Source organism: Acinonyx jubatus, chromosome D4 (genome assembly GCF_027475565.1).
Source record: "Acinonyx jubatus isolate Ajub_Pintada_27869175 chromosome D4, VMU_Ajub_asm_v1.0, whole genome shotgun sequence".
Classification (NCBI taxonomy): domain Eukaryota; kingdom Metazoa; phylum Chordata; class Mammalia; order Carnivora; family Felidae; genus Acinonyx; species Acinonyx jubatus.
The window spans coordinates 6451984-6463202 of NC_069391.1; the positions used below are offsets into that span (position 1 = coordinate 6451984).

Consider the following 11219-nt stretch of genomic DNA (forward strand, 5'->3'; position numbering starts at 1 on the left):
CTGCCAGAATGCGTTCTTTGCACGCGCAGGAAGAAGTGAGCACAGAGTGAGAGTGGCCGCCCATGAGCCAAGAGGTGAGGCCTCAACATGAAGCCCACCTTACTGGCGCCTTGATCTTGGACTCCCCAGCCTCCGGAACCGGGAGGAATGAATGCTGTTTAAGCCTCCCAGTCTACGGTATTTTGCTACGGCAGCTTGAACAGCTAAGACAGGCTCGGAGCACCTTCACAGCCTGTCCGCCTGGGCTTATAAGGCCCTGAGGACCCACCTCATCTGGAAAAGCCAGGCACCAGGACCTCCTGGTAGTGTCTGGGGGGCCTGGGGAGGGACCATGTCAGGGAGGAGGCTGCCCTTGGTCAGCAGGGGTGGGTTCCCCTCGGTGCTTCTTAGGAGAACAAACGGAGGGAGGGAGGGGACAGGAAAGTCTTCCCCGGCCCAGCCAAGATCCCACCACCTGTTCCTCCTGGCTTCCTGGTCCCTCAGTTTCCCCCTGCGCCCACAGAGGATTGGGCCTCTGGGAGAGGAGAATCGGGGCCTCGTCCTTCCAAAGAGGGCCAAGCAGGTTCTGGTCTTGAGGGTCCGGCGTCAGGGTGGGGTCAGGGTGTGGGGGCGGGGAAGGAGGACGGGGGAGGGGGCGAGCGGCGGGGGGGGGGGGGGGGCGGCCAGGGGAAGAGAGCAGCTTGGAGGAAGCCTGGTGTGTGTGTGGCGGGGAGGGGGGGGGTGGTGAGGCGGGCCCATGACCGAGCTTCGGAAATATGCCCAGCCCTCCAGCTCTGTGCCTCGGTGCCCCTGTGCGTGTGCATGTGTGTGTACAACGACGTGTCTGAGAAAGTATGTGTGAGAGAGGGTGGGTGTGTGAGGCTATGTTGGGGAGAGTGTGACAGGGTGTGAGCACGTCTTGTGAGTGTGACTGGTGATGGGCACACACGTGTAAGCGTTTCTGAGAACGGGTGGGCACGTGAGGGCTGGGACAGGGTCTTCAGAGCCAGGGTGTGAACCCCGGCTGGGCCCGCTGGCTGTGAGTCGGCCCGTCTCTCAGCCTCAGGCTACGATGACGTAGGAACCCTGCCACCACTTCCTTCCGGGGGTGTCACGACTGGTCAATGAGCTCACACACGCGTCAGGCTTCTAATTCAATTCACAGGACACAGCGACGCACTCCACCAAAGTCCACCGTTGTTAACAATTTATCCCTCACCGTCCCGCTGGGCCCTGTGATGCCCCAGGGGACAGGGGGGAAGGAAACGAATCAGGTGCTAATTCCAGGCTGGGAGGGCCCAGAAGAAGGGGGCTCGGGGGGGCCTCCGGGGCAGGTGACCTGTGTGCTGGGCGGATGTCACTTGACAGCGTTGGGAGGAGAAAGATTTTGTGGACAGCGCGGGGCCCGGCCCTGGTGTTCATGGATAGATGCCCGAGATACGGGAGGAGTGTGCAGGGCCTGATTCGCTGCCTGTGGCTGATTCGGCGTCCCGAGTCTCAGGCAAGAAAGACACCCATTGGTACAAAGGTAGGAAATACACAGAAACACAAAGAAGATAAAACTTCCCGAGATCCCGGCGCCCGGAAGCCATCACCGCTGACATCTTGCCATGGGGCCGTGGCAATGACCCCTGCCTCCATACACATGCATACGTGGGCACACATATACACGGCACTTTTTCCCAAGGGGGAATCGTACCGTACCTACTATTCTCGGACTCACTTTGTTGAACCGCTCTGGGGCAGAGTCTCATATGAGGTAAGTCCCATAGGGCAGCTCTTATCACTGTTGGTGTTGGACACCTGGAGAGGCTAGACTTCTGCCTTCATGTCTGTTAACAGCTTCTCATCCTTTGTGACTCACCGGGGTGTGTCCTCGGCCCATTTTTCTGTTAGTGCTTTTGTCTGCTTGTTGTTGATTTTCAACAGTTCTTTATATATTAAGGCTATCCCTCTCTACACATTGCGCAGTCAGAGGGACTCCCAAGCTCCCTGGGGCAGGGACAGATCAGCCAGAGTCCGAGCACGCAGTGCCTGGCTCCAGGACACCCAGGCTGCCCAGGAATCCTGGAATTAGGTGGCCGGAGGTGGCTAGGCTGGCAGGGCAGCGAGGGGCAGTGGCAAGGAAAGAAGAGAGAAGGTTCAGAACTTGAAAATCAGAGGCTCTGAGTGACAGGGCCTTAATGGGAGGCAGATGGAGAAAACAAGGTTGCCCTTGCTGACAGGAGGGAGGGCAAGGGTCAAGGAACTTTCTAAAGATAGGGGCCTGGGCGACAGGCAGGCGGCAGGGCGGCTCCACAGTGTGATGCCCAGGGGCTGTGACAGAGCAGGGGTCAGCTCCTTACTCCTGCTTGTGCAGACCCTCTGAGGCCCACACCCAGAGGAGCCGCGAGGCAGAAGGCCAGATATTTGGAAGAGCACCCCCGCCCCCAGACCTGGGTTGGAGTCTCAACCCAGCTGTGCAACATTGGGTGAGCCTCTAAACCTCTCTGAGCCCGTTTCCTCGTTTGAAAAATAGGCAGATACCATCATTCACTTAATGGGACTTGTTGAGATTGGCGAGTCAAGCATTTAGCACAGAGCTTGGCACATTAGAAGGGCTCAGGACACGAAAGTTAACTCGTTGTTACTTTACGGGTCACAAGACAATCCCAGTCTTCTTGTCGGCAGAGCCCCTCAGCGGGCAGCAAGGACCTCTTTGTGGGCTCCGAGACCGTCAGAGCTTGAAGCACCTTCAGGTTACAGGTAAGGAAACTGAGGTCCAGAGACCAGAAGGGCCATGCCTGGGGTCACCCATCAGAGCGGTCTCAACTGGGTCCTGCAAAGAGACATGTTCAAGCCCCGGCCTCTGGTACTTTTGACTGGGACCTTATTTGGAAGTAGAGGTTTGTTTTTCTTTGGCAAATGCGATCAAGTTAAAACGAATTCATACCAGATCAGGATGGGCCCTCAATCCAAGGGCTGGGGTCGTTCAGAAAGGACAAGGTGACTTGGACAGGGACACGGATATAGGGAGGAAGGCCACTTGAATGCAGAGGTAGGCAAAAATTGGAGTGAAGCGGCCATAAGCTAAGGAAAGCCGGGGGCCACCAGAAGCTGTCAGAGGCAAGAAAGGAACTCTCCCTTAGAGTCTTTGGAGGGAGTCTGTCCCTGCCGACGCTTTGATTTCGGACTTCTGGCTCCCAGGACCGCCCAGTTTGTGACGCTTTGCTACGCCAGCCTTAGGAAACCAGTGGAGGCAGGCAGAAGCTGGCCTCAGCTGAGGTGGTCGCCCCCGGTCTGCCCTGGACCCCATTCTCAACAGGCCTCCTCCGGTCACTCACCACCTGCCCTGGGGTAAGTCAGGCCCCTCTGGGTGCCTCAGGCCCCTGACCTGTGCCACGGAGCAAGGGACCTTGAATCAAATGGGAAGGGCTACGGAGGCTCTGGGTTGCCTGTCGGCTGCTACACCATTCAGGACCTTGGAATCAATCGAGAGGCAGGCTGTGGACCCTTAAAATAGAGGCAGACATCCCTCCACCCACCAGGGTAACACCTTGGGGGACCGAGGCACACGGGGGCAAGTGCCCCATTCAGATGCTCATTGTGGCCAGATGGGAATTTGGGCCCAGGCGCCCAATCTTCTGATTTTATGAGATAGCGCCGTATCAACGTGAGCAAAATTTCCCAGTGTCACTCAAGACGACGCTTCTTTTCTGGGGTGAGGGCCAAGGCAGGCATGTGCTGGGAGCCACAGACCCCGCGGTCTGCATCCCTTCTGCCAAGCCCAAGCTGCCCACTCCCACCCCTCTTTCTTGCCCCGTTAGGCAATGATGGTGGAGGCCAAAAGGTGTTTTGAGCGCCCGATGAGGATTTTGACAGCTTGCCACTTGATCGGCACAACAACCTTGTAAACTTAGCAACAGTAACAGCCAGCAATGAACTGTGCAGCCCCTGCCGCCTACTAGTCGCTGCTGGGTCCCCAGGGAGCGACCTAGCAAGAGTGCTTGATGGTGTCTCCTGGGTCAATCTGTTCTGCTCTTGGAGGGGGTGGAGGGGAGCACACAGACAAATCACAGGCACGTCGGATTGTCTTCAAATGCCTCTCTAGACCTTCTCTCCTTCGCTCAACAACTCTGACTCTGGCAGGTACCAGATGGGAGGGATTTCCAAGGGCACGTGGTGGGGGCAGGAGGCCGAGGCACCATGCCAGCGCCGGGACCCGCACACCTCCTCAGAAAGGGCTTTTCCAGAATCAGGAAGACATCAGGCCTCCAATATGGGACTCCGGGTTGTGGAGGTTCACATGTATGGCCTTACAGGAAGATGCCTAAGTGGCTCCAGGTTTGGGTTCCTTCCTGATAGATTCCACTTCCCTGATAGTAACAGAGTTCTTGATCCAAGAATCTCGGGTGCGTGCGAGTATCCCCTCTTTAACGGATTAGAAAATTAAAGGTCACTGAGGCCATCCAGGCAGAAATTGGAAGGAGCTGGCATGGCAGCCTGAAGGGCCAGGAGCTCCTGGGGACAGAGAATAAGGAATTGTCCCCACCACCCGTCGGGGCGTGTGGGCATCCACTCAGCGTCGGGGAGAGGCGAGAGCCAGGCCAAGCCGGAGGGAGTCCTGGTCCGATCCGAGTCCAGGGCGGCTGGGCGGCGCCCGGGGTTCGAGTCACCTCCACCGCCCGGGTGCTAGCGCAGCGGCCAGCCAGGGCGCGCTATGGGCGGAGCTCGGACGGCGCCCAGCGGCCGCGGACGGGATCGCAGGGCGGAGCAGGGCCGGGCCGGGCCGGGCCGAGGCGGGCCCGCGGTGGGTGGCGATCAGGTTGGCCGGCAGGTCCTCGCCCTCCACTCCCCGGGGGCGGGTGTCCGGGACACCCCCAGCGCTCTCCCCGGGTAGCGCCGCGGTTCCTCCGAGCCCGCAGGGGGCGCTGTCGCCGCCGCTCGCTTTCCTGAGCGCCGCGGACCGGAAGTGCGGGGGACACTTCCGGCGCGGAGCAAGCGGGGTGGAAGGCGGGCCGGCCGGCGGGGCGCGGGGGCTGGACCTGCAGAAGCCGGGTCGAGCCCGCTGTCTCCGGAGCGCGCACAGTCGGCGTCTGGGCCTCGGCGGAAGGTGCGGCCACCCTGCCGCGCCCGGGGCCGCCGCCATGCCGTTCCTGCACGGTTTCCGGAGGATCATCTTCGAGTACCAGCCGCTGGTGGATGCGATTCTGGGCTCCCTGGGGATCCAGGACCCTGAGCGGCAGGAGCCTCTGGACGGGTAACTAGCTTCCTCGCCGCCGACGCTGCCGCCCTTCGGTTGTCACTGCAAGTGTGGCGGGGACGGGGGCGGCTGCGGCCCCGCTCCGCAGATGAAGTTGCGTTGCTTCGAGCGTGAGCTCCTGCACCTGGCTCGAATCTTGCCCTCGGCAGGATGGAGGGTGCTCGAGGCCGGCGGAGGGAGGCCTGCAGGGTGGAGTGGCGGCCGGGCCTCCGCCTCGGTGCCCCACCCTGTGCGCTGTCGGCCTGCTGCCGGTTGCAGGGGAGCAGGGTGGAGTCCGAGGGCCTCGGGTTTTACCCCAGAGCGGTGCGAACCTGAACTTTCTGTAAATGAGTTTGCATTTTACGTAGACAGGAGCGGGTGTATCCGTGAACTTGTGGGAACGGTGTCAGAGAGTGAGGCGTTCACGGATACGTCAGCGAGCTAAACAAAACCCCCAGCCTTCCTGGTGCTTCTGCATCAGAGGTGAGAGACTGAGGATCACGAGTCAGGTGTCTGCATATTCCGTGCAATGGAGAAGAGCGCAGAGGAAATGGGGAAGCCGGTGTGTGTTTCTGGGATCCTTTGGAATTTGAAACACAGCGGTTATCATGCGTCTCTCTAGGGACTTGGGTGGAAACACAGGTTTTTCTTCATCACCGCTCTGTTCACTTTGAGACTTGTTCTGAAAACACAGTGTAAGGTGTTTCCTTAACTCCAAGGCAGTTTGGGGGGGGCCTTTTGTAGTCCCAGAATTTTTGCTTTGTATGCATGGTGCGCTCCCCCCTCCCCGGGGCTGGGGAACGAGAGGGATTCCTGCCCAGGCAGTAAGGATGGAACCTTGATCTTGACGACTGAAGGGTGGCGGATGGATGACGCCAAGGGAGTGGGGAGCACTGGTGGGGAGGGGAAGCCTCACTCAGAGGAGCAGGTGGTGGCCAGGGAAAGAGAGCTGCGTGCAGGTTCACGGAGCTGTCCGCGGGCCTGCGCTTTTGGGGAAAGGCTCGGCAGGTCTTGGAGGTCCGCGCTGGCCGGGCAGGTGGCGTTGGGGCTGGGGTGTGAAGGGCCACCTTCTGGGGACTGGGAAGCTAAAAGCCTCCGAGTGTGGGCGGGGGAGGAGGGCCTGGCTGCGGGGGTGTTGCCTGGGCTGCTCTGGCAACTTCTGCAGCTCAGGGATGGTCCGTGCCCGGGGAAGGAGTGGTCGCAGCAGCACGGCTGTGTGAGGCTTTGTTCCCAAGCCAGGGACCAGATTCTCTGGGCACCTTGGGAGGAGGCTGGAGAAAGCCCCAGTTCTTTCTCAGCAAACCCGAGGGGCCGGCTGGGGTTAAAAGATCCAGCTCGCTCTGTCTTTACCGCAGACCTTTTCCGAAGAGACATTCTGCCCCGCAGAACCAGGGCCCTGCCGTGGGCGGGGGGGGGGGGGGGGGGGGGGGAGAGGGGAGGGGAGACCACCCGCCCGCCCAGGCTGGCGGGTCCCACAGCCGTGCCCACCCTCACCCGGTCCGCCCCTCTCCCGCCCCAGGTCCAGTTATGTTGCCAGCGAGGAGAGCCGGATCCTGGTTCTCACTGAGCTGCTGGAGAGAAAGGCCCACTCCCCGTTTTACCAGGAAGGTGTGAGCAACGCCCTGCTGAAGATGGCCGAGCTGGGGCTGACCCGGGCGGCCGATGTTCTCCTGCGCAACGGGGCCAACCTCAACTTTGAAGGTCAGCTGGAGCCCAGGGGGGCCAGGGGCGGGTAGGTGGCCTGAGTGTGGCTGGGCTTTGGGTGGGCCACGTCTTCAGGCGCTGCTGTTCTTGTTCTCTCGGGAGCTGCCTCCCTCCTTCCTTTCGCGGGGGACCACTGAGGCAGCCCGTCCCCCTGCTTCCCACCTCTGCTCCAAGAGCGAGTTTGTTGCTGCTTCCGCCGTGTGACTGATTCAGCAAACTCTCCTGGCTCCCAGCGAAATCCCTGCTTCCGTTATCGTGAAAACGCGGCTGGTGGCACTGTGCCCAGAGCGCGGGGAGAGCAATTTCTGCCGCTCGTTCTGAGCCATCTCACATTTTGGCTCACGCCAGAGGGAGAGGGGCAAACACAGAAGCTACACTGGGTGTAAGTCACGGCAGGACCGGGTTGGCTTCTAGCTTCTAAGTGCCAGCGGTGGGGATGGAACCGTTTTCCTCTCTGGCTTGCTCGCCGGGAGGGCGGGGTCAACCAGGAGACGTTCAGGGCTGACCTGGGACCAGATGGGGGTCTTTGAGCTGACCCAGGCTGTGGCCAGGCGTGCCTTCCCCCCCCCCCCCCCGCCCCATCTGATGACAGGCTTAGAGGGCGCTAGGGTCCTAGGCTCCCGGAGGGCCAGCCCAAGAGCTGAGGGGCGGGGGCTGTTACAAAGTCAGTTACCCGGACACTGGCTTTGAGGACATGGCTGTCACTACTGGGGTTGAGGAGTTGTCACTCTGGGTGTTTCTCCCAGCCGCCCGAGAAGGGGCGCCCTGTCTTATGGTTCCGTTTTACGGAAGAGGAGAGTAAAACCCAGACAGATTAGCTGCCCCCCCCCCCCCCCCCGCCACTGGAATGGCGCCAGGACCCTGACCGAGCTCTGACTGCAGAGCTTGTGCTCTAGTATCTGATGAGGACGGCTGTGTCCTGACCCTGACCCCTGGTGGTGCCGGGAGCCTGGGCCACCCCAGGGGGCGGGTGTGCTGGGGCTGAGCCCGAGGCCAGGTCCTGGGGTCCCGCAAGGAGGTGGTGATAGGCAGGACTGACATCAGCCGTGTCTGTGCCTTCAGACCCCGTCACCTACTACACCGCCTTGCACATCGCTGTCCTGCGAAACCAGCCCGACATGGTGGAGCTGCTGGTGCGCCACGGGGCCGACATTAACCGGAGGGACCGGGTAAGGGCGGGGCCCAGCCTGCTCTGAAGCAGGGACGTGGCGGGGGGGGGCACGAGCAGCTTCCCAGGCCAACTCCGCTGTGCTCTCTTGCCTCAGATCCACGAGAGCAGCCCCTTGGACCTGGCCAGCGAGGAGCCGGAGCGCCTGCCCTGCCTGCAGCGCCTCCTGGACCTCGGGGCAGACGTCAATGCGGCCGACAAGCACGGTGGGTGCCCCCGGCGGGAAAGCAGGACGGCCGTGCGCCAGGTGCCTTGTGCGGGACACCCACAGCAGCCCAGGACAGTGGCTAGGTGGGCGTGCGGGCTGGACGCAGCTCGTGCGATGACGCAGCGCAGCGGACGCACGGGTGCATCTTGCTGACCCGCCGCAGAGGCTTTAGGGAAGTAGAAGCGGCACAGCCCTTGGCCCCGCGCCGGCCGCTTGAGGGCTCTCTGGGGGAGGAGGCGGGGCACGCGTGCGCTCAGATTCTGCCGAGGGAGCCGTGGCTTCTCGGGAAAGCCTCGGCCCAGGCCTCAGGCAGCGTCTGAGTGTCCAGGAACCATTCTGTTCCTGGTTTTGTGCGGGTGGAAAGACAATGACCAGAAACCTGTCACCCTCAGCCCTGGCTCTGAGAGGTCAGTCCTTTTTGAAGTTGGCCTTCTGGGGGTGTCTGGCTGCAACTCTTGATCTCGGGGTTGTGAGTTCGAGCCCCACGTTAGGTGCAGAGATGACTTAAAAAAATAAGATCTTTGGATGGGGTGCCTGGGCGGCTCGGTCAGGCACCCGACTCTTGATTTCAGCTCAGGTCATGATCTCAGATTTGTGGGATTGAGTCCTGAGCAGGGCTCCTTGCTGACAGCACGGGGCCTGCTTGGGATTCTCTCCCTGCTCCTCCCCTGCTCATACACACATTTTCTCTCTCTCTCTCAAAATGAATAAACTTAGGGGCGCCTGGGTGGCTCAGTCGGTTGAGTGTCCGACTTCGGCTCAGGTCATGATCTCACAGTTCGTGGGTTCGAGCCCCGCACCAGGTTCTGTGCTGATGGCTCGGGGCCTGGAGCCTGCTTCGGATTCTGTGTCTCCTTCTCTCTCTGCCCCTCCCCCTGCTCACGCTCTCTCTGTCTCTCTCTCAAAAATGAATAGACATTAAAAAATTTAAAAAGACACAAAAAACAAAGTTCATTTTCTGATCCTGTTTTCCCTGCACCTCAGGGGTTGCCCTGACCTTGGCTTCCTGGCCCAGACTCCTCCTCATTCTCTTTCTCTGTAGGGAAGACCGCGCTGCTGCACGCATTGGCCAGCAGTGACGGGGTGCAGATCTACAACACCGAGAACATCCGGCTCTTGCTGGAAGGAGGTGAGGCGCGTCCGCAGTTCCCTGTCCTCTCGCTGTGAAACGTTAAGCGTCACTTTGCAGGGGTTTGAGATCTTCTCCCACCTTCTGTTTTCTTGACCGGCCCTTGCAGGGGCAGACGTCAAGGCCACCACCAAAGACGGGGACACCGTGTTCACCTGCATCATCTTCCTGCTCGGGGAGACGGTGGGAGGGGACAAGGACGAGGCCCAGATGATCAGCCGCTTCTGCTTCCAAGTCACGAAGCTGCTGCTGGCCCACGGGGCCGACCCCAGCGAGTGCCCGGCCCACGAGTCCCTCACCCACATCTGCCTTAAGAGCTTCAAACTGCATTTCCCTCTCCTGCGCTTCCTGCTGGAGTCCGGAGCAGCCTATAACTGTTCCCTCCACGGTGCGTCCTGCTGGTCTGGCTTCCACATCATCTTCGAGAGGCTCTGTTCGCACCCGGGCTGCGCGGAAGACGAGAGCCACGTGGACCTCCTGCGCAAAGCCGAGACCGTCCTGGATCTCATGGTGACTAATTCCCAGAAACTCCAGCTGCCCGAAAACTTCGACATCCACCCCGTGGGCAGCCTGGCAGAGAAGATCCGGGCCCTTCACTTCTCCTTGAGGCAGCTGGAGAGCTACCCCCCGTCCCTCAAGCACCTGTGTCGCGTTTACATCCGCCTCTACCTTCAGCCCTGGCCTGTGGATGTGAAGGTCAAAGCCCTGCCTCTGCCCGACAGGCTGAAGTGGTACCTCCTTAGTGAGCACAGCGGTACCACGGAGGAGGACATCTGATCACTCCCCGACTGAAGGCGGCGGGGTCTGGGCAGCTCAGACCGCTGGCGGATTTCGGTACCTGTGGCAGCCTTGGGGAGAACCTTCGGGCCTTCTGTCAGAAGGTACGGGTTGGGAGACGAGACTTCATCCGTACCGAGTACCAAGAAAACCAGGTGGGGCCTGGCAGCTAGTCATTCCAGTGGGAAAAGGCTCGGTCTTCCAGGGGGACCGCCCCCCAAGTCTCAACCACACTGGGAAAAGGGACAGGGTTTAGATTTGGGACAAGCATACACTCTGTTAATTTGAGGGGAGCACCGGGCAGGGTAGCTGTGAGGCCGGGTCCCGCTGAGAGCCGCAGGAGGCTGGTCTGTCCTGCGAGGGGCCCAGCGGACGCGAGGAAGCACGTGGGCCCGTCAGGGCACGGGCCCGGCCTAGGCCGCCCTTCCCCCCTCCCCCCGTGAGATTACGTCACCCACAGAAGCGCTTCTGGCGGACTAAGGAGAAGAGCGAGCCGGGCCCTGCTGCCTCTGGCAGCTCTGGGGCCAGGTCACCCAACGGCCCCGGACCGGGCTCTGGTGGCAGCTCTGTGCCAAACCTGGGATCTCGGGGGACCGTGCCTTCTGCTACAAAGTAATCCTGCATGACCAGGACAGCCCTTTCCAAGATGTCTCCATGTTGCGCGGGGTCCGTCTGGCGAAGAAAGTCACCAGTGCTGACGGCTGACTGTGCTGCTGTACAGGCTGAGCCCCCAGCAAGCCGAGTGCGAGTCGCGTGGCTCACTGAATTGTGTCACTGCCTAGGAAGGAAGCTGAGGCAAGTAAATGATTCACGCTAACGTGAGACGTTGTTCTTGGCTCTCAAGATCCTTGTGTAACGTTCCGGCCCCTCGGTGCCCCTCCCCAGCCTAGGATCAAGGCTCCCACCGCAGCCACTGTGTGGGCAGCACGAAGGGACGGCGGCACGTGGGGGGCACGGTTTTCAGGTAGCACGACGCTGCTGCCCCGTAAAGACGACCTCCGCCCCAGACCGGCTAGGACCTTTCCAACACGGG

General features: G+C 61.0%; 1 protein-coding gene across 4 annotated transcripts; it reads left to right on the plus strand.

The window, feature by feature from the left end:
• Positions 1–1957: 1957 nt before the first annotated feature.
• Positions 1958–11008, plus strand: ASB6 (ankyrin repeat and SOCS box containing 6). 4 transcript variants are annotated; one of them, XM_015087864.3, is made up of 7 exons: positions 2600–2724; positions 3166–3315; positions 6720–6901; positions 7967–8073; positions 8170–8278; positions 9323–9409; positions 9519–11008. In XM_015087864.3, the coding sequence occupies exons 3-7, from the start codon at positions 6832–6834 to the stop codon at positions 10184–10186; spliced, it is 1041 nt and encodes a 346-aa protein (XP_014943350.2). In that variant the 5' UTR covers positions 2600–2724; positions 3166–3315; positions 6720–6831; the 3' UTR covers positions 10187–11008. The 4 variants fall into 4 exon arrangements, with proteins under 4 accessions (XP_014943351.2, XP_014943350.2, XP_026891167.1 ...); XM_015087865.3 differs by lacking the exon at positions 3166–3315 and having other exon boundaries at positions 1958–2724; XM_027035365.2 differs by lacking the exons at positions 2600–2724; positions 3166–3315 and adding an exon at positions 4942–5218.
• The last annotated feature ends 211 nt before the right edge of the window (positions 11009–11219 follow it).